The following is a 23997-nucleotide window of genomic DNA, read 5'->3' as shown; positions in this document are numbered from 1 at the left end:
CAAGGAAGTAACGAGCAGGATGGACAAAGGAGAGGCAATGGATGTCATTTACTTGGATTTTCAGAAGGTATTTTATAAACCACCACACATGAGGTTGCTTAACAAGATAAAATCCTATGGCATTACAGTTAAGATACTGGCATGGATAGCAGAATGGTTGACAGGCAAGAAACAACAAGTAGGAATAAAAGGGGCCTTTTCTGGTTGGTTACCGGTGACTAGAGGTGTTCCTCAGGGGTCAGTATTGGGACCACTACTTTTCACATTGTTTGTAAATGATTTGGATGATGGAATTGATGACTTTGTGGCAAAGTTTGCAGATGATATGAAGCTAGGTGGAGGAGTAGGTGGTGCTGAAGAAGCAATACGATTGCAGCAGGACTTAGACAAATTGGAAAAAAGGGCAAAAAAAGTGGCAGATGGAATACTGTGTTGAGAAATGTACAATAATACATTTTGGTAAAAGAAACAATATTGCGGACTATTATCTAAATAGGGAGAAGGTTCAAACATCAGAGGTGCAGAGGGTCTTCAGAGTCCTCATGCGTGCAAGACACCCGGTAGGTTAATTTACAGGTTGAGTTTGTGGTAAAGAACACAAATGCACTGTTGGCACTTATTTCAAGGAGAATAGAATATAAAAGCAAGCAGATAATGCTGAACAAGAGAAAGTCTGCAGATGCTGGAAATCTGAGCAACAAAAACAAAATGCTGGAGGAATTCAGCAGGCCAGGCATCATCTATGGAAAAAAGTGCAGTTGACATTTCAGGCTGACTGTATTTTTTCCATAAATACTAACTGGCCTGCTGAGTTCCTCCAACATTTTGTGTGTGTTGCTCAGATAATGCTCAGATACTAGTCAGGCTGCACTTGGAGTACTGCCAACAGTTTTGGGCTGCATATATCAGAAAGGATGTGTTGTCACTGGAAAGAGTCCAAAGGAGGTTCATGAAGATGATTCTGGGAACGCAGGGATTAACAAATGAAGAGTGTTTGGCAGCTTTGGGCCTGTCCTCATAGGACTTGAAGAATGCAGGGGGATCTCATTGGAACCTACCGAATGTTGAAAGGACTAGATAGGGTGGATGTGGAGAGGATATTTCCTTTAGTGGGGTATCCAGAACTAGAGGGCATAGCCTCAAAATTGAGGGATGACGACCTTTTAGAACAGAGATAAGGTGGAATTTTTTTAGACAGAGTAGTGAATCTGTGGAATGCTCTACCACAGACTGTGGTGGAGGCCAAGTCCGTGGCTATATTTAAGGCAGAAGTTGATCGTTTCCTGATCGGTCGAAGGATATGACGAGAAGGCAGGTGTGTGGAGTTGAGCGAGATCCAGGATCAGCCATGATGGAATGGCAGAGCAGACTCGATGGGCTGAGTGGCCTAGTTTTTCTCCTATGTCTTATGGTCTTACGGATGAATTTATCTGATAGAAGCCCTAGTCTGACACTCTGGGAATATCAGATTGTGCCAGAAGTAACTAAAGATGACGAAGCATTGCAGTGGCATAATCCTCTGTGATATTGGCATGGAGATTACATCCTTGGCGCAAAAATGACTCGTCCAGGAATACCTGGTTAAACTTACAGAGAGCAGATGCCATTGTGTTTTGCACAAGAGAAACAAAGATCAACTTTCAACTTCCTAACACTAAAAAAAACTATCAGCGGAAAGGAAGAAGAATCTACCAGTTTTACAAAGAAAGCATGATTAGAAACCACCACTGGAGAAAGGTGATCTCCTCAGATCCTTGATCCAATGCAAAAAGAATTCAGTGACTTCATCATATTAACAAAGGTGTGTGTAGTGACACATTCAGCTACATCCTGACGCACTCTGACCCCTTTAGTTTGCCCACTTAATATTACTGTCACATATCTCTCCTCAAACAACCTGCCTCATAATTACATTAATCCACCTGTCCATGTATATCCTCATCTATTCAGTCATTACTGACAAGTAACCTCATCCCTAGGCAATTACATGCTCTCCATCCTTCTGTTCAACATATGAAATTTACAGTTTTAATTCATTGCTAAAGACCTGTCGCAAAACAAACATAACTACTCTGCCTTCCCAAATGTCACCTACTCTGAGAACACTAAGAACTCATATCTAGGACTCACTGGCTCAGATAGTTATATTTAGGTGCCTTAAGCAAGAACTATACTACAGGTTTAACCTGCTTCCTCACACAAGTTCCAGAGAGACTATCGGAATTCAAGTACGAATGGCATGTTGTTGGAGATCTTTGGAATGATATTGTGATCTATGAAGGGAATAGCTATTTGCACAAGTCATCCCATTAAAATAGAGGGACAAGGAAGTGTGGATTCTGACTAAAATGCTCCCACCGTATACAATGGTGGTCAAAATACAGAGTGCATTAGCCAACAACATCTCAGCTATCACAGCAATGTGAAGCAACTGCTTCTACCTAAGCAGTAGCCACATGGATTAGTCATGCAGGACTTCTCGGAAAATGCATATTACTGCCTAAATGCACAGTACAATGTTAGATTGTTAAGTTTCTGTTATTTTTACTCAAATAAATATTATTCTTTGACTCCGCATTCAGGTCTTGCACATTTTTGGTTAATGCTTGGCAAGTAAGCTTTTAATTTGTGCAGAATGCAGACATGGATTGACACTGAACAACCAGGGATTGTGCAATTTTAAGTGAATGATTGTAAGAATCTGTGGTGGGGGAATAGTGCTGGGAAAGAAGAGGGTTTGGCATCCAAGTTTCAAAGTGATTTCCTCATGCAGACTGTGAACTTCAATGACTCATGTGCATTGTCCCCATTCTTCCTGCTGATCTTACAGAAATTCTGTGCCCTCTGCTTGTGGCCCCTGTTAGTTTCATGTATACTATTTGCTATGTATAACCATGTTTTCAGTTAGCCAATCAGTAATTATTGAAAATGTTAAAGAATCAGAGAAGGTACAGTCCCAGAACAATTCCATTGTGAAAGCTCTTTTACACCTGCAGAAATAACACAGGAAGTCCTTCAAATGATTAACATGCTTGGATGATCTGGAGGTGTCTCCATTATCACATGTACTTATGGGAGGATCTACTCACATTCTTGACACCTTCCAGGTAGAGCTTCTTGGCAGAATATGGACAGTTCTGCTCCACAGCACAATTCAAGCATCTGGAAGCAGCACCCTGAGGCTTGATAAAAAGGAGAAAGTGTTAGCTTATAATGATTTTACCTTCACTTACATAACAAGTTAACAGTATATAATTCAGCAATACTAGAACATGGTTAAATATACTTCCTTGCATAATGCAATATTTTTTTTACACCAAATAAGTGAATTTTATATAAAATAACGTGGCTTGTGCATAGCTAGTTGATTAACTTCAATCCAAGCTTTCCCTGCATATTTTGTTTGCACTCACAGGCCCACAGGCACATCTAATGATGTCAAACAATATGCAAAATGCATAAGCAAATAAGCTTGCAAATGGCACAGGCAACTCACACGGAAGCAAGCATTAACAGAAGAGCTGTTTTGGTATTAGTTACAATGGAACCTTAACTGATCTTCTACTGTGAAATCTAAAGCATTCACTTTCTTCTCTCTAGTTTCTATTATTTGAATTGTTAGTGTTCACAGCCAGCAGCCACTGCTGTCACTCATTTGTCTGACCAATCCACGCATACTGGATCTCAGATTGTATCTGCAATCAAATCCCTCACCTAACCCTCACTCAATCATGAGCACACATCTAACTAACCCTTAACTTTTTCCAGAAAAGGAAAAAAAATCTATCCCTGATTATCTTCAGCCCCAGACCTCCAGTCTTACCTCTGATCACCCTTCAGGTGATCTTACTAGCCCCCTATTCTGGTCCTACCAAGATACCTCATTCCACCCGATTTCCTTTCTGCTACCAAGTCCCTGTCTCTTTATTCTCGACCATAATCCTCAAGAGGAAATTGCTTTGAATGTACAAAATGTGCAAGGTCAGTTCTATCACCACAACACGTTCGACTTCCTTAGGAACAGTGGAATTTGTAGTTCATAAATTGCCCTTAATTTTCAAGTCTACCTGATAACAATTCACAGTTTCTCAGATCTGTGTAGAAGCAAAAGATCCAAACTGCAATGTAAGGTCTCTGCTGACTTAGCTCTAGACACACTGTAACTTGCACCATCACTGATGGATAAGTAAACAAAAAAAAAGATGCATTTTTATTGTTAATCAGAGACTTGTTGAAAAGTCAGGGAATTGGTAAAAAGTTTCAATGGGTTGCAGAACTAGAGGTAACCAAAAAAGAGGTGTAAAACGGATGCAGCTACTCTGCTGTAGGCTGTCATGAGCCTAATGGTCTGAATGATTTACTCCTGTGTTGTAAGTGCAAATAAGTGCAAATGCAGACGAAGGTTGTCAACAACACTGGAATCAGCTGTGATGCCTCCTATAAGGGAGAAAAAACAACCAATACACACACTTGTGGCATGAACATGACAAACAAATACTTAATTTTGAATATAGAGTATAAAGAGATTTGGGATTTGCAGTAGAAGGCTTTCATAGAGAGTAAAATGACATAAAGATGAGATTAAAAACAATATATATTAGCCACACGGCATCTGTTGTACTTTATCCCTACATTAAGTCATCTGTAGCTTCTATTATGGGTGAGGTAAGATATTGAGAAGGGGGAACAAAAGCAGGAAGACTGAGGAAGATAAGATTTTAAAAAGGCAGAATCAAGGAACAGCTATAAGAGAGGAGGGGCTGACAAAATGTTAGGACAAGATATCTAGGTATGCGTTCATGCATGCACATACAATACGTGCACACAGACATAACACATACACTTCTGCTAAATCTGTGCAATCTCCAGTTGTCTCTGGACTCCCTGCCAGTGGACCCCATGAAATCCCTCTGAAAAAATTTGTGTGCTGCTGGTATGTTACATTAAAAGAATTCATGCAAAAACATTTTCCACAACCATAACTGGAATGGAAGAAGGTTGTCATTGATTCAAAGAGATGTTTACTTTCTTACTTTTCTTACATCTTTACCCAAGGAGATTAAGGAGGCTTGGCTTATCACCAAACACTAACAAACGATTACGGTGTCCTGTTGATAGTATCCTGAACTGGTTGTATCATGTTCTGGTACAGCAAGAATGTAAGAAGCTGCAGAGAGCAGTGGACTCTGCCCATCACTCGCCACCTTTGACAGTATCTACAGGAGGTGTTGTTCCAAGAAGGCACCATCTACTATCAAAGATGTCTACCATCTGGGCCATGCTATCTACTCATAGCCACCATTGGGCAGGACGTGGAAAAGCCCAAGTCCTACATCAAGTTAAAGAATACTTGCCTCCCTTCAACCATTCAGTTCTTAAACCAACTGGCAAAACCTTAGTAACTAGAGTTCAGCAACAGTATAATTACTTTGTACTAAATTTGACTATTTTGTAGTTCTCATTGTGTTTATCTCCCATAAAAAATTGTGTATTATTTGTTTTTCTTGCAAATGCTGCTTAAGTGATGCAATGTGTCTGTGATGCCACTGCAAGTAAGTTTTTCATTGCACCTGTGCATAAATGTACTTGTACAGATGACAATGAACTTGATTTGACTTGACATCAAAAAGAAGAAACATTAAAATATTATAATGTTTCAATGAAAGAAATAGCTCCAACATGTGTAGATTAAATAATGTATATTCCCTCCCCTTTAAAAACTGTCATATTGTCACTGTATAGATCCAGCTTTCAATATTGCACATCACTTCAATGAGCTAAACTACAATTGAAAGAGAGTATTCAACCAAGTGTGCCTTCAGCCCAGAATGAAAGCGACTCTTGGAATTCAGATCAGCAAATGAAAGAAAATGGAAAGATCAGTGTTATTAGAGGTGCCTCCTCTGACTTGGCTTGGGTTCACTACTTTGACTCAGCCGACCTCTGTTGATCTTCTTTTGTGTATATTCACCTGCAGCTAGCAACATTTCAACAATCGTCTTGAAGAAAGACGACACCGTTAAGCTTACTTACAAGGAGCACAGATAAGAATGTGTGTACAAACCTCACATTCACACTTCCACAATTTGTAGTAAGTCAAATGATCTTGATTGAGGCACAAATGCCATGCAATGCCTGCTTGGATACTTTCGGATTCATATTTATATATTCTGGTTCACAAATAATATAAATTCAGACAGAGTTAATTCAGTCAAGCTGCCCTATTCCTTTCATCCAGAAACATGAGTACAAAGTTCTGATGAAGGTTCTTGGCCCAAAATGTTAACTGTTTATTAATTTCCATAAATGTTGACTGACCTGCTGAACCCTTAAAACATTTTGAGTGTTGCACTCTGGATTTCCAGCATCTGCAGAAACTCTTGTTTTACACTGATTAAGTTACATGAACATGAGTACCCAAATTTAATTACTGTTTTTGTGAACTGCCCTAATTACTGATCCTCATTAAATCAGCCAACTGAAAGCTTCCCATCTCTAACACTGTATTCTATTGGATAAGTTTATCCAACACACGGTGTATATGAATAGCAGGAACACTTCAAGCAGAAGAAGATAGGAAGCTATGGGATTCCTAAAGAATTGCACCATAGATACATGCCAAATGGTTTCTTCCATACTATAAGCTTTCATCATCTTTTATCAGGCTATACGTCTTAGGTGTATGAGAAACTGATGTGCTAATTGATAAAAGTTTTAAAATTACTACTAACCTTATTTTCTTTGGTAAAATGTGAGAGAGATCCAAATGATGAAACCTTGATGCACCTTAAGAGGAAAATAAGATGTGTAATTAAGCATATTAAAGAAATGGAGCATTGTATTTTCACTCCACACACCCCATTTTCAGTGTTCTGCCAAATCCAGTGATGTAAATCAATAATTCAGGTAAACATGAGTTCAAATTCCACTATGGCAGCTTGAATTATTTTTCATTATTCATTTATAAGATGTGGGGATCATTGACAGTGCCAACATTTCTTGACTGACTGAATATAAATTAATTAATTAAAAATGATAATAATGAAGAACTGGTAGCAGGTCAAAATTTATATAAAACTATTATTAAAAACACAATAGGTCCAATATCCTTAAATGGATATTTTACTGTCTTGCCTATAAAAATGCAGTTATTGTTGCTGCCTCACAGCTACAAGGATTTGGGTTCAAACCTGATCTCAGGTGCTAATGGGGAACTTTCGCATGTTCTCTCTATGTCCTCCCACATTCCATAGACATGCTGGTAGGCTGATTGGCTACTGTGAAATAATCTTCGAACTTAAAAATCAAGGAGGAGTTGTGAGAGAGAAGACATCTTGATGGGCATGTATGAGAGCCTACATTCAAGTCAAACAGCAAAACCAGTATACAACAGACGGAACTGAGCAATCCTACAACGATGAGCAGATCAGATCAAACCAGTGCAGTCCTATCACATCCAGTAATGAATGGTATTCAAAGTCCAGAGTATTCGATGACTAAACATTCAGTGAGAGAGAAAACAAAGCTCCAAGAATATCTTTATCTTCCAGGTAATGGGCCTAGCACATGAGTGCTGAAGACAGGGCTGAAACATTCATAAATATGTTCACCCAGGAGTGATGAGTTAAATGTCTTGACTTCCTCCTAGAAACTAGTCTGCAAAAACTTGATTCACTCCACATGATATAAAGAAATGGCTGAGGGCACCAAATATAGCAAAAGACAATTGAACCAACCATCAAAGCCATAGCAATGTGTCTGCTCAAGCTGTTCTATTATGGCACTGTCCAACAATGTGTATATCTGTCCAGGAAGCAGGACCTGTTCACAAAAAGCAGGACAAATCCAATCTGGCCAATTACTATCCAATCATTCTACTCTCAATCACTACTAAAGTGACTGGAATTGAGCCAAACATGAAACAAAGAACTGTATCCTAGTCAGATGTGATAGTAACTGTCCTAGACATCAACATAAAACAAATGCTCCTTCAGCTGAGCATGGCATTAAGCATTAAATTGAAGTTAATGGACATGCACTTTGGGCATCACAGTAGCACAGCATTTGGAGTTTTAATTCTAGCGCCGTCTGTAATGTTCTCTCCATGATGTGTGGGTTTCCTTCTGGTGTTCTGGTTTCCTCCCTCAGTCCAAAGATGTACCGGTTAGTAGGTTAATTGGTCATTGTATTTTATCTTGTCATTAGATAGATGGGTTGCTGGTGGAGCAGTTTACTTGGCTGGAAGGATCTGTTCCACATTATATCTCGAAATTAAATTAAATAAATGGGCTTGAATCTTTCATGAAGGAAAATGGTTGTTTTTGTTGAAGGCCAATCATCCCAGATCTAAACACACTATGCGTTCCTCAGGGCAGCATCCTAAACTTCAGCTACTTCATGAACAGCCTTACTTCTATCAGGTGAGATCCTCAGTGACATGTATACCGAGGAACTTGAATTACTCACCCTCTCAACTACAGTCCCATTGATGTCAATAGGGGCTAGCCTGTCTTCATTCCTCCTGTAATCCATGATCAATTCCTTTGTTTTTTTGACTTTGAGGGAGAGGTTGTTTTCTTGGCACCACTGTGTCAGGACAATGACTTTTCCTCTGTAGGCTGTCTCATCATAGTTGGAAATAAGGCCTATCAATGATGTGTCATCCACAAATTTGATCAGCAGATTGGAGCTGTGCATGGCAACATGGTCATGGGTGTATAGGGAGTAGAGGAGGGGGCTCATGACACAGCCCTGGGCGATCCAACAGGAACTCCAGGATCCAGCAGTACTCGAGAAAGTAAGTGCCATCCAAATCAAACCAGCCCTCCTTATAAGCATCCCATTTGTGGCCCTTACCATTCATTGGCTCTAACAATGGTTTACTGTAGCTGCAATCTCGACCAAAATGAACTACATTCCTCATCTAGGCAAGTCTGACAGTAACTGCCAAACTCACATCTTCTATCCACAAAGATCAAAGGCTACAGCCACATGGAAACATCACCGTCTCAGCTTCCCCTTCAAGGCACACATTACCCTGACGATATACTGCTGTTCCTTCATCATCAGTGGGCCTAAATCTATTAACTTCCCTGCCAACAGTGCTGTGGGAGTGCTTTCACCAGAAGATCTGCAAGTTCAAGTTGGTGGATCAAGTGAAATTGGGGACGGGCAATAAATGCCATGAGTCCCACATTCTGTAGAGTGAACAAATCATACTTTCAAAAGAAAATACAGATTAAGTCAAGTTTATTGTCATTTAACTGCATACATGTATATAATGTATATAACCATACAATGTATATAGAAATGAGACAATGTTTCTCCAAACCAGGGTGTAAAACCTAATATCTATTATTACAAAAGCTATTATTTATTTTCTAAGTTTTCTTATTTGATTATTGAAAATAATTATTGATATTAAAAATATAATGAGCAATCACAGAAAAGTAGAAAGGTCCAATCGTTTTCACAGCAAATAATGTATTTGAGATTTGGATTCTATATATACTGCAACCAGAAATTAAACAACTTTTCTTGGAGTAAAATGGATTGTTGCTGTGCTTAAAAGAATAAGAAATATTTTCTTTCTGTACTTGATGACTTTATTCCACAGATACTGTGTTTGGGCAGCTTCCGTTTTCCCACCAGAAATAAATGTTCCCAGGAACTGATCATTCATCACATCTGATTCCGTTTACTCACTATTGGCAAGTTGTTTCATGAAAAACATCACTGCTGTGCTTGGTCTTGTTCTCCAACCAAAGTTCAATCATGTGTTTTTCTCGCAGCTGTTTTGTTTTAATAATGATCAGCAGGAGGAACACTCCCCGAGGATCGGGTGGGAGGTAAGGTAGGGGTGAAACTAGACTCAGCTAACTCAGTAAAACAAGTGAAACTGGGTTTCTCCCCCTCATTTCAAGTAGTGTGTGCAGCAGTATAAATGTTTTTAAATGCATTCTTTTGCAAATATTTCACCTTTTCTCGATCAGGCTGTTGATGATGTCAATGTCATGGCAAGATTTAGCCATTAGTGAGAAGGTGCTCTCCTGCTCATTTCTCCAGTTCCCTCGCACAAATGAGTGTGCAAAGTGATAAAAACCAACCTAGAATACAGGAAATAAAACCATTCACTCTCACTTTAGTAAAACACTGTTGAAGTACTAAATGAAGGGTAAGTTCTTAGTTTCTTAATGGATCTATACTAACTACAAAGTAATATTATGTGATTAATAGGAACCCAAATCAGATCTGCTGATCACACTTAAGAACAAAACAGAAGATAGCTCATGTCAACAGAAAGGTAAAATAATGCACAAGTTTAACATTGTAACTAAAAACTGAACAAGCCCTGGATTTTGAAAAGCATTTTAAAAGCTACTGGAGTCAGGCATCCTCATAGGGATTAATTGATTAGCTGTTCCCAAAAGTTGCCATGAAACAAAAAACCTCCTACAGGACAGTACAGTTCCATTCGACAAATCTTACTGGAGGTGCTCCACAAACAGGGCTGCAGGAAATTTTTGAAGTATTAATTTATGGAAATCAGACAAGAAAAGGCACATGGAGTCATGGATTTGGTCTCCGTTCACACTTAGCATTCATGGGTACATATAATAAGGATGTGGAAGCATTGGAAAGGGTACAGAGGAGATTTATCAGGATGCTGCCTGGTTTAGAGAGTATGGATTATGATCAGAGATTAAGGGAGCTAGGGCTTTACTCCTGGGAGAAAAGGAGGATGAGAGGAGACATGATAGAGGTGTACAAGATAGTAAGAGGAGTAGATAGAGTGGACAGCCAGCACCTCTTCCCTAGGGCACCACTGCTCAGTACAAGAGGACATGGCTTCAAGGTAAGGGGAGGGAAGTTCAAGGGGGATATTAGAGGAAGATTTTTCACTTAGAGAGTGGTTGGTGTGTGGAATGCACTGCCTGAGTCAGTGGTGGAGGCAGATACACTAGTGAAGTTTAAGAGACTACTAGACAGGTATATGGAGGAATTTAAGGTAGGGGATTATATGGGAGGCAGGGTTTGAGGGTCGGCACAACATTGTGGGCCGAAGGGCCTGTACTGTGCTGTACTGTTCTATGTTCTATAAGCGAGAATTTGTGTATTGGGAATTCTACCAGTACATTGGCGTATTGGGAATTGCTCTCTGTGCTAACGAACAAATGCACTGGCCATAAAAGGAAAAGGACAGAAAACCAACAAAGATTAAAGAAAGAGACAACTTCAGTATAAAAATATAACCAAATGATGGAGGATGAAAAGGAAAGGAAGTGCGGTGTGTAAAAGGCAAGTAAGTGAAAGGTTATAAAGAAAGTGAAAGTGTGTGTAGAAAACTATTCACAAGAATTCTAGAAAACAAAGGCACTGAACAAGATAGAGCATAAAATTTCAAATTTGATTTTCAGCCTATATTAATTTGCCAGTGCAGCAATGATGTTGCTATAATTTCATGTGACTTTCATATGAACAAAATAACTTCCTTCCCTGTGGCTTGTTAAATACAGTACAGTAGCTTTCATTTGCCTGGTAATTATGCACAGTATCTGAATATTCATGCCACTGGCTAAACATTTCGAAGAACATTAAGCAATTTCATTTTATTTAAAACCATAAATTTGAATTTGCTGTGGTGTGTTCATGCACTATCTCCCATTGGTCTACTGCACTGTAGCCTGTCTTAGTCACTTGCACATGTTTACAATTGGTTTCAATTGTAGTTCATAAACCCCACTGCATTTCTTCCATCTATGTTGGATAAGAATAGATATGAATAGACATTTTTAATTTATTTACATCTATATACAAAGGCAGTTTGGTTGTAGGTTGATCAGCAACAATGTCCTTTGTGAAGATTTGGCACTTCATATGATGATAAGTAGCCATTCCCTTGACTTATTTTTCTATATTTTACCTTAATATTGGTTAGCTCTAAAATATACAGTTGCAGTGTAAAACATTGTTATTTAAATAGGTAAGAGAGGGTTTGACATCTTAGTTAAAGGTTTATATAAAAGGTTTTACATAGGAGTGAGTGATGCAATTTTCATGCAACTGGCTCCCCCTTTCCTCATCAATGCTGTATGGTTGTGAGTTGCGGCTTCTGGATGCAAAATGATCATTCAGGTGGAGTACAGAAATCTACCAATAACTGAGAAGCTTGTATCTTCTGGATTATATTTATAAAGAAAAGATTAACTCTTTTTTAAAATTGACCATTTTACTGTGCTTTGACCACCAAATCCCTGCACGGCACTTACGTATAAAATACCACTACGGATTGGAAAATATAGCAACTTGTGAGAGCACGGAGAATAAGACTACTCAGTAACCATGTTTCATGGCTGATTTGATATTGGCGCAGCTTCACTTTTCCCTTACCCTTGAGATCTTTGCGGTCCAAAAACTATACTGTCACAGCTTCCATGGTTTTCTGGGATAGAAATTTCTAAAGATTCACAAGAACAAAAATATTTTTCCTCATCTGCCTGAAGTGAGCAACCCTTTGTTGTGAACTTATGCTCCCTAGTTCCAGATTTCCCCATAAGAATCAACTCTCTGCATCCACCCTGTCAAGAACATTTGGCTACTTTTTTTGTATCAGTCAGACAAACCCTCTTTCTTCTAAAAGTCCTTTAATCTTAATTTTCCAAATCTTTCCTTGCAAGTTGGCAGCGATTATAATGTTTACTTTTCAAGAGTCAGCATAATATGTCTTTTCTGAACTCCCTCTAATCCATCCAGGAACAAAATTACCAAAACTGTGCAGATTGGTTCAGTTGTGGTCTTAGCAAAATCCTGTCAGCAAGACTTCACTACTTCCCCACTGTATCACTTTTGCAATAAAGGCTAAAGTTCCATTTGCCTTCCTAGCTACTTGCTACACTTGCACAGTAATCTTCTGGTTTTCATGTACAATACCCAAATCCTTCTATCCAGAGCATTGCATAGTCTCTCTCCATTTAAATATTATGTTTTTTCATTCCTCATACTTGCAGATAACTTCAAATTTCATCATATTGTACTCCCTCTGCTAAATTTTTGCCCACACACTAATCTATATCTACGTGACTCTTTGTACCCTCCTCATAATTTGCTTTCCCACTCAGCTATTTACTATCAGCCAATTAGGCTTCTCAGGAATGAGTTCTGGGAAAGAAAGATTATTGACTAACATTTTGTCTTGTAATTAAAGATTTTCACAGGGGCATTTAAAAAGGGTCAAGAGAGGTTGTTCATTCCAATCTGTCCTATTCAAGTATTGTAAAATAATTCAACAACCCCTTAACCGAATCTTTAGACCAGTGATTTCTTGATTGGTCCAACAAATTCCCTATCCTGCACCATTAATTCATTACAGCAGTGATAGTTCTATTGAAGGTAAACCATGCAGCTGAGTTTGTGACCTTACTCTTGGGCTTCAATGGATGAGTTCTACTCCATGCATGGGACTGTTACACAAACAACATTAGCAGTGAATTGCAGAGTACTGCATCCTAAAATTGTCATCCTATAAATAAGAAACTGTGCTCAGTCTTTCATAGAGCAACAAGAACATGGTACAGAGTTCATGGTACTATTTGAAGTTCACCCAATGTTTGATTCCCCCTTAACTAATTTCATAAAAATATCTATACACTATTTAATAATAACTTATTTATAGAGCACTTTTCGTACAAATGATGTAGTTCGGAATCAGGTTTAATATCACTGGCATATGTCATAAAATGTATTGTTATGTGGCAGCAGTACATTGAATGCATAATAATAAAAAACTATACATAAGAAGAATAAGAACTATATTTTAAAAATTGAATTAAATAAGTAGTGCAAAAAGAGAGAAAAAAATTGAGGTAGTGTTACATGGGTTCATTGCCCATTCAGAAGTCTGACAGCAGTGGGGAAGAAGCTATTCCTAAAGTGTGTGTCTTCATGCTCCTGTAACTGCTCCTAGATACTATCAATGAGAAGAGGGCATGACCTGGGTGATGGGAGTTCTTAATCACGGATGCCACCTGTTGAGGCATCATATTTTGAAGATGCTGGACATCTTTACTTTGTGCTTTACAATGGGATAAAGTGCAAACATAAAAAGAAAAGACAAAATTATGCTAGTTAAAAGCAAGGTTAATTAAGTAGGTTTTGAGCTGGCATTTAAGAGATTCAACTGTGACTGTATCCCTTATAGTTTTAAGTATCGAATTCCATAGTTTAGGAGCATTGTTAAACAAAAGCTGACCTGCCAACTTTCTTCTAAGGGAGATTGTTTAAATTTAGGAGACCAGTAGAAGAGGACCTGAGACCTGAGATATTTATGATCAGTATACATCCTCAAGTAATAGAGTAAGACTCTAGTGATGCAGCACATTTGGAACATTGATGGTGCCATACTTAACAAATTTTCCAAATCATTCAATGTTGTTTATTACTCTAATGCACTTTGAACACACTTTTTTTCCTCTAAGATGTTACCTTGTATTATGATAAATGAGTAAAAAAGGGAGTATAGAAAAATTAGACTCAGGTGAGTGGGAAAGTGCATGAAATATGGTTCTAAGGAATGGAATAAAAGAAGAAAAAACATTATCTTATGAGTCAGATGCCAAACAGTCAGGATTTCCAAATGGCCAGCCAATGGATTATCAGAGTTTTACTACACATAAAATATCCAAAAAGATTCTTCTTAAATAAAGGCTTACAATAACTCATTTTAGTTGGTATGGTGGGACAGAAAGGGAAGAGTTGTGAATTTCAAAATATTTGCTGAAGTGTTCTGATGTTTAACAATAGCTAGAAGATGATATAAACTGATTAACAGACAAATTTGAGCATGATGTGATTATCTTCTCAAACGAATAGCTCGATATTGAAAATCAAGAGATATTTATACCTAAAACTAAATGGTTACCATATTAGTTTAACTTACAAAAATACTTGGTAATTTTAAAACATAAATGATCTTAGATGGGATATATAACTGTTCATACACAACATGGATACAAAGATCCAGAATGAAATAAAAAGCAATTGCTGATTGGTTTATTATTATTACATGTACCAAGATAGAGTGAATGAACCAAACACAAAAATCTTGATGCACTCCTCTATGAAAATGATTGTTCTGGATTCTACCTCAGAGTTAGAGTGAGTTGAAATACCTCCAGTTGTTGGTGACATAAGTGAAAGTGCATAATTGAACCCAAGAAACAGGGATAAGCCACTGAACAATGTCAAGGCCTAATCTACCAGCACAGTGCCACTTTTCTGCACTAACTATATATCTTAATCCTCTTCATAGCTGAGAGTCCAAGATGGTAGTAATGTGACCTTGGTTCTCAATGCCCCAGCCAAAAGAAACACCGTCCCCAAATATATACTGTTAATAACTATTAATTTTTTATGTTTTCATGAGATAGCCTCTCATCTATCTAAATGTCAGAAAGTATAGGCCCCATCTCAGGAATCAAATATGGCAAATCTTTGTTACATTCTGATTATCAGAAAAGTATCCCTCCGTAGGGAGAAAGGGCAGGCCTGTACACAGTATTCCAGATTGAGCCTCATCGGGATATGATAACTTCAACAGTACTCTAAACATTTGCCATCATATTCTTAGCTCTGATTTCCAATTATTGAGTGTACATGAGTGGGTTTTTGCAAATAAACAGAAACAAGAAGTCTATGCATTATAAACACAAGAAAGATTACACATTACACAAGTGTTTTTAAAGTATGTATTTATTTGTTCACATACAAACCTGTAAAACAGTTTGCTGAAACACTTTGCATAAATCTTTATGTGAAGTACAGTATATTCATATAATGTAAATTTAGTGATTTGATTTGAAATAAGATTAATAATACTGTGTATTTTGAAATTAAAATGAGAACTCAAATGTTCTCATTATTTTTTCACTTTCAGGGGAAATAGAACAATTTTATTTTAACAAAATTAAGGTGTTGCCCCCCCCACACTATAACACTGGAAATATTGAAATGCTGTACACCAATATTGAGACACCACTCACACACACTGTTATCACATCAGCCCAAGCCTCAAGTGTCAGGAATAGACTCAGTCTTTCACAGCCAAATCTGAGACTATCCCACACCAGCACACACACACTCACATTCTGCTGGAAATTAATTAGGAGCAAGAAATCTATGTAGATGCACCCCAGCACCAACCCAGATGAGACATACTTTACCTGATTTTCAAAAATTTTTTCAATAATTTGTGAAATGAAATAAAAACCTGATTATTAGCCAGTACAAAGAGCCTGTCGCAAACTGCAGTAATAAATACCATTTTAGAATAACACATGTACAGTATTCAGGATCAGAAATAAATCTAATCAGTATTGATCCATATTGAAACAAATCATTTAAGAGCATTTGGGCTGCGTCCAAAGAGATTAGATAATAATATATCAGGAATTACCTCTACTGAACAATTCAGATACATTTTTGATTTTAAATTTTTCAGATTTCCAGAAAAATGAAATATACTATCAGGTGAGAAACACAATTTTGATTCTTTATGCAATTTTGCAGAATAAACTGTTTCTTGTCATCAGTCATGGTCACTATATAGATTATTCTAACACAGATTAATACCCACCAACACATTTAAATATCCTTTATGTTTTAGGGGAATGAGAAAAGAAAATTCAGAATTTGCCTATTTTTAAAAACAATTACTAAAATTAATGTGTACTAGATGAAATGCAAAGACTAGGTTCTAAATGCAAGTTCCAATTGTCCAGAAGATTGTTAAAATACATTTAAAATGGTAGTATGGTACTATTAACCCCCAAATGAGTATACAAAATTTAGAATATTCTGTCCCCACTGTACATATGTTTCTTCTAACAAAGATATCAGCCTTACCGATGTTTGCAACCAGTTTCTTTTTCCACTGTTCAACACCTTGTGACAAGATCACTAGCAACCAATGTTCAGGTGCAGCCAACATTCAGTTTCACCTCACAAATGCTTCACTTATGCTGTTCAGCTCTTGCCATAATCTCCACATCCAGTTCTGCAGACAGAGTAATGTTAAAAAAAAGCAAAAACTGATCGTATTGTGAATAGTACAACGGAAGTAGGAAGAAGCTGGGAGAAAGGAAAAATCGCAGCAAAAAAAACGTGAGATATTTCTTTTAAAGTTGTTTTGCAAATCTCCAAAGATATTAATGTATCTCGCAGTAAGCCTTTATTAAAAAAAAATTGCCAGTATTCAGTATTGTTCCTTAAAGTCTTTTTTTCAGTTTGTAGGCTCTTAAGTTTTTAGTTTTCTGTCGATAAAATTCAGCAAGCTGTTAAATTCAGTAAGACTGGCTGTCCCTTTAACTGATGAAAAAAAACTCACTAAGCGGAAATAAAAGCCTTTCATGAAGAACTAAGTAATACTCACAGGTTCCAGATGTTGGATGTGGACCACTTCTCCTATCACTCCCTGGCTTAGCAGCTCCTGCATAAATAGACCATGACATCATTCAGTAGATTTGCATCTTGCAATCAGCACCCACTTTTCCACTGATATCACTTGCAGCAATATCCAATCAAAACCTAGCATGCATATTAGCTTCCAAAATTTATGCAAGCCCCTACACCACAGCTCGTGAATCCCCTCCACATCAATGTTGACATCCAAGTCAGACCTCGACCTTCTTCTATTCTCTCTGTTGTGAGCATGATGGAAAATTCCACTTTAAAAAGCAAGAGGGCGGTTCAGTGGGCAGAGTTAAGAATTCAGACATTGAACAGACTATCCAGAAATAATCTTGTCACTCAAATGTGCACTGGGCTTTCACAGGAAATAGCCTGGTTTAACACACAGAGAACTGAAACACAGAAAAAAAAGCAATCTTCGGGGCTTTCTGGCCGCCATTGCATTTTACTTTGCAGATCTGCTCAAAATGAAATTACTCCTAATTACCCAAACCTGCTCTGTTCTGTTCTGTTTGTTTATAAAGGAGAGCATAATCACAAATATAAGGAAAAACTTAAATAGTCAAATTAACTAAAGTTACCTGCATTGCCAAAATATATTATCATACTTTACTTAGCACACCAACCGAGCATAAAAAATTACTACTTTTGTAATCAAAGGGACTTTCCATAAAAAGTGAAATGAATGTTCTCAAAAAACACATACCGCACATATTACAGGAAGACCAACCAGCTTGCATTTTGTTGTTTTGGTACAAGGCTACACATACTAAATATTTAACCAGCTTTTCATTTCAGATATTGGCTGACGTGCACCAGCCAGTAAATGCGAGATTTATCAGGAGCACAATAAACAATATGGCCCTGCTTTCATTTGACAAAACTGTTTATTAATCCAAATCATTCTATATTGCAAGGAGTCTTTTTAAGTCCATCATCTGCAAAATCTGCATGGACTTCGTTTTCTCTAATTTATACCATCTAATCATCTATCACCATTGCTTCCCTTCCTCATGTACATTACATTTGCTCTAAAGCATCTACCTCTTCACCAAATCCCATTTCCTTCCAAATTTCTCTCCTACTCCAATTTCTTCCAAGTTCACTTTGTCCAAGGTTGGTACCCCAGCTCCAGGAATCCAGGAGCAGCAGCACAAAGGGTGAGGTACGAGCATCCAGAAACCAAGGAGTGGTGTAGAGAACAAGAATTTGGGAGTAGCAACTTTGTAAGCAAAGTTCAATGCAAAAACTTCAAATGTTAATCAAGCTCAACCTCCTCCAAGAACACTCCCTGATTACCCACAGTGGAAACGAGGTGGTAGAGCAGATCAACACTGGTACTTCTATCCTGAACAAATGCTACAGTTTGTGTCAACACATTTTGATGTGACTAAATTGTGTATTTCAGCATTAGAATGGATTTAGAAATTACATCTATAACATGAGCAGTGTATAAAGCACCATGTGATTTGCTGTGCCATTTCCTGGAGTGCAGTGAACTGCACTGCGGCGCCATTGCTAATAGCTATGATAGTGGCAATGGAAATTATTCCTCTGGTCTAAGTATTCTACTGTAAAGAAACAAGTTCACCATGAGACACTCTGCCTAGGACATACCAACACCCAGCCTGTTGGGAAGGTCAAAAATATTACAATAACTCCCACTCCTGCTGGTGATACCTCAGTAGCCTGGGGGTGACTTTGAGACAGCAATTTCATACCACTTCTGTATTCCTGATTCGTATGGTAAAAAGTGTAAAGTTCCAAGATAGTCTTAGCAAACCTGCTGTTGGAGTACTGACAATATGCCTGGCCAGTCCAGTCCAAAAAAGATTTTCTTCTTGTGTCCAAAAGGCTCACTGTTAAATGCACCAGAATCACACATTAATGCCCTTTGATCACTGCCTTTTGCAAGCTGATTATCACCTACAGTTAGAGGGTTTGCAAAGAGATATGAGACTTCAACATGAAACAATTGACCCTAAAAAGCATTGAAGGACTGTCAAGAGATTACACAAGTTGGAGAATTGCAAACCTCCTCTTCAATTCTCCAACAGTCTTGTGGACACAAGTCAAGGCAAGGAGCAAGAGCCTTAATCCTCAATGGCATGCGTAAAGGAAGAGAAAGTCTGAGAGAGATACAATAACCCTAGGAAAGAATGCAGAACCTATTCCCTTGGTGTAATAGGTTCATATTATAGGAAAAACTCAACTCCTCTTCCTCTTGGTAGCTCCCCCAGAAACTCCATTTTTCTGATAGCTAATAAGGCCAATTTGGGAACTGCAGACTTTTCTACAGATAAGAAACTGCCATACTGACAACTTTCAAAATCACAGGAAAGAGTTCGGTCAGTAGTTGTAAGGTGCTCTCATTGTTGTTGCACTTGCCGGAGATTAGGTCTATACAGCACAACTATACTGTGTGAATCATATTAGATCTTGCCCAGTTCGTCTGAAGCTCAAAAATGGATTGAGTTTGCAAAACCTTAATGTATATACCTCCAGAAAATGGGAGGAGAAATTCTATATGGCCATTGGTCTGAAAGCTGTCATTGTGTGTGGTTGCATCATGCTTGCAAGTAGACTAAGTATCATCAGAACCTTGCAGGAAAAAACTTGATGCAGCGGTTCCCTGAGTAGATTGTTGAAGGCATTTAGCAGAATGCTCAAGAGCAAAGCTTTCAATTAAGCATCAAGACCTTGCTTAGTTGTGATGAGAAAGATTCGCCCCTTCAGTTCTTTCTTGTGTAATCAGAATATCTACCACAATGTGTGCTGTCCTTTATTAAAGGCCACAAGTGATATGGGGTTGATGTTTTCTGCCAGGAAGTTCTGGGAAGACATACAGAGGTATTTGTCACAGTTTGTTCAGCATAGCTGCTTAGCACATGATGTTACGCTATTCCTGAGCTGGCATGCTGAAACCATCAGCACAGTGAAAGATATCCTCTTGAATACCGAAACTCACTGATATTGGAGAGGAATGTGTTGTTTACAACAGAATGCTGCAAACTGGAATGCTCTGAACACCCACGACTACTTGCTAAGGGATAGGCTGAAGCTGGGAGCAACCACTACAAAAGATCAATGGGAAAGAGGCATACCTCAGGGCACTCCCTGCACACTAATTGAAAACTGTATTAAAACTCCATGAAATATTTGCTCGAGGGTTCTTACTTATATTTAATTATTTTATAATTGAAATACATTTTGAAATTAAAAGAAAACACATCTTCTTCATAAAACCACCAACTCCTGCGCCCAAACTTCTGATTACCAATCTCCTTTCCTGGCTACACACTCGATATTAAACTTCATTCCACCTGTCCTTCACATGTGAGCTCATTATCCCTATTCTCAAAAATACCTTGACCATCAAACCACTGACCTATCTCCATAATCCCCAACTTTGCGCAAAAGTAAGTTAGCTTCCTAAATCGTGCCTATTTCTCCTGGTAATGCTTTTGAATTCCTCCAGTGACATTTCTCCTGCACAATTTTAACTAACTCTATTTAAAGTCATAACTGTCATTCAATGTGATTGTGTTCAATATTAACCTCCAGACCAGTAGCTTTAGACAAAACTGACGTCACTTTTCTCCTTCAAAATCTCTCCAGTGCCTTCACCCCAGGCTTCCTTTCTTAATTATTCAGGCTGAGAATCACCTTCATCTTCCCTTCCTGCAACAGGTTTCTAATCTTTCCCGAATGATCTATCCTTAGCACCTTTGTATTTCCAACGCCGTTTCTTAGCAACAAATAGCATTGGTTTCCATCACCATATTTTTCATCTTATGCCTCAAAAACTGTAAAATTGTCCATTAAATATTCAGTTCTGATGAAAGATCAATGTCATGAGATAATTACTGTTTCTCTTCCCACAGATGCTAACAAGCTAAGTATTTTCATTAATAAGACCACCTCCACTCACTTCCAGAAATCACCTGCACATCAGCCAACCAATTACTGGAACCTTCATTTAAGATTTTGTTATTTTACCAATCTAACACTCCTGGTTGGCCTTTTTTAAAAAAAACTGTACTTAAATTTGAAGTAATATAAAACTCTGCTACCGTGTCTTATCTCATAAAATCCTACTCAGGTATAAATATACTGTATATGTTACTAAAGTACACAAGATTCTGGTTTACAGTGCATAATTAAAATTCTTAATAACATTTTCAACTTCCTCCCCTACATACTTCTGTAATCTCTCCCAGTCCTACTACCCTCTCTTAAATTACCCTATCATTAATTCGGGCTTGTGAAAAATCAGCAAATTTAATCCCTCATCATTTGGTATAGTGTACTGTTTAGGCCATTAAGCCCTATTCCTATTCTCAATGCCCTGACTAATGGAGGCCAGTGTGCCAAAAGCCTTCTTGGCCACCCTGACTACCTGTGATGACACTTCCAGGAAATATTTAAGAAGATACTATTAAGCTGTAAAAAGTGCAGAAAAATTTACAAGGATGTTAACAGGACATGAGGGCCTGGGTTACAGGAAGAGTTAGGCAGGCTTGGAGCATAGGAAACTGAGGGACGATCCTATGGAGGGACTTGGAGAAGGTGAATGCACAGTTTCCAAGGTTGTGGCATTAAGAACTAGGGGGCATAGGTTTAAAGTGAGAGGTGAAGGATTTAATTGAAACCTGAGGGCAAGTTTCTTACATTGAGGATGGTACACATAAGGAATGAGCTGTCAGTAGGATTATTTGAAGCAGGTATAACAACAACATTTAAAAGACACTAGGGCAGTAAGTAGATAGAAGAGGTTCAGCAAGATATGGTCAAAGGTGGGCAAGTGAGTCCAGCTTACAGGGGCAGCTTGGTTGGAATGGACCAGTTGGGCTGAAGGACCTGTTTCCATGCTGCATGACTTTATAAGCTCTCCGTTTCCTTCCCTCATATCTATTTCTCTGCTTCCCTTTTTCTCCTTATACCAGACATTTTTAATAGAGCTTCGAATGTCTGCATGAATTTATATAGATGTGGCTTATATATGTTACAACTAGGTTTCATTCCCAGGTGAGTTCAATGCCTTTTATGCTCACTTCAACTGACAAAACATGGAGACACCTTCACGAACTCCCACAGTCCCCGACGACCATGTGATTTCAGTTTCTAAAGCTGACATGGGAGCATCCTTCAGAAGGGTGAATCCAGAAAAAGCACCCAGCCCAGATGGGGTACCCAGCTGAGTACTGAAGACTTGTGCTGATCAACTGGTTCACATGTTCACTGATATCTCACTTCAGCAGCCTGAGGTAACTAACTGCTTCAAACAGGCTTCAATTATATTAGTGCCCAAGAACATGGTAGACTGCCTCAGTGACGAAAATCCAGTAGCACTTCCATCCACAGTGACGAAGTGCTTTGAGAGGTTGGTGATGAAACATATCAACTCCTGCCTGAGGAACAACTTGGATCCACTGCATTTTGTCCACCATCACAACAGGTCAAAAGGGGGATACTGCTTCACTGGCTCCTCACTCAACACTGAAACACCGGGACAGTAAAGGTGCATACATCTGGATGCTCTTCATTGATGACAGCTCAGCATTTAATACTATCATCCCCTCAAAACTAATAAGCTCCAAGGCTTAGGCCTTAATACCTCTTAGTGCAACTGGTTCCCTAACTTCCTCACTTGCAGACCCCAGTCAATTCAGATTGCAAAAACATCTCCTCCACAATCACCAGCAGCACTGGTGTGCCACAATGCTGTGAGCTTAGTCCTTTGCTCTATGACTGTGAGGCTAAGCACAGCTCCAAAGGTTCAAAGGTTCATTTATTATCAAAGTATGTATGCAGTATATCTCTCTGAGATTCTTCTCCAGATATCCATGAAACGAAGAAAACCATGGAAGTCAGCTCACAGAGAAACAGCAAACCCACCCCCTACCACACACACAAACAAAAAGAATGGCAGAATGATCGTCAATGCCCCCCAACTCCGCTCCCCTGCACACATGCAACAAGAACATTAGATCCTAAAGCCCCCTCACCCTACATGTAACTCGACAGGAACATCAGCCCCCAAATCCCCCTCTTCCGCATAAAAAACAAACAAAAATTCAACAAGAACATTGACCCCCCCCCTCCCCCCACAAAAAATGAGAAAGACTGTGCGTCAACACAAAATATAAAAACCATAAGACTGAAAAAGTCCATAGTCCAAATTGTAGAACCTCAGTAACATCATTCGACATCACCAAAAGAGAGACACTACTGAAACCCAGAGGGCTACCCTCTGGGCCACAGCAATCGGCCACAAAAGGTTCCTTCTCTGGTTCTTTGGCAGCAGAGCGATTCCTTCAGCGGTCTAAAGGCAGATAGCTGGCACTGAACCCATGCTCATCTTCTGCCATTCACTTCAACGTTTCAGTCTTCCTCGTCACTTTAATCAGGGAATAATGGAAGCTTTAATCAGTGAATTGGAGTTGAACATCAGCTCAAGTCTTGTCTCGTAGTTTCTTCGCCTCGAAGCCCGCATTTGCTTCCTGGAATGTTCTCGGAGCCAGCAAAGTGCTA

At 38.6% G+C, this 23997-nt stretch overlaps 1 protein-coding gene across 3 annotated transcripts in view; it reads right to left on the bottom strand.

The window, feature by feature from the left end:
- The window catches only part of zgc:154075 (uncharacterized protein LOC556929 homolog), a 218357-nt gene that overhangs the window by 91216 nt on the left and 103144 nt on the right, over nucleotides 1-23997 (bottom strand). For all 3 annotated transcript variants that reach the window (XM_059952096.1, XM_059952095.1, XM_059952097.1), the window contains 4 exons: nucleotides 17426-17482; nucleotides 9979-10106; nucleotides 6732-6786; nucleotides 3090-3182 (listed from right to left, as the gene is read on the bottom strand). In XM_059952096.1, coding sequence (XP_059808079.1) covers nucleotides 3090-3182; nucleotides 6732-6786; nucleotides 9979-10106; nucleotides 17426-17482 — 333 coding nt within the window. The remainder of the gene's footprint in view (nucleotides 1-3089; nucleotides 3183-6731; nucleotides 6787-9978; nucleotides 10107-17425; nucleotides 17483-23997) is intronic.

Source organism: Hypanus sabinus, chromosome 27 (genome assembly GCF_030144855.1).
Source record: "Hypanus sabinus isolate sHypSab1 chromosome 27, sHypSab1.hap1, whole genome shotgun sequence".
Lineage (NCBI taxonomy): Eukaryota > Metazoa > Chordata > Chondrichthyes > Myliobatiformes > Dasyatidae > Hypanus > Hypanus sabinus.
Note: the sequence above shows the minus strand (reverse complement) of the source record. Positions and strands in the feature narration are given on the sequence as shown.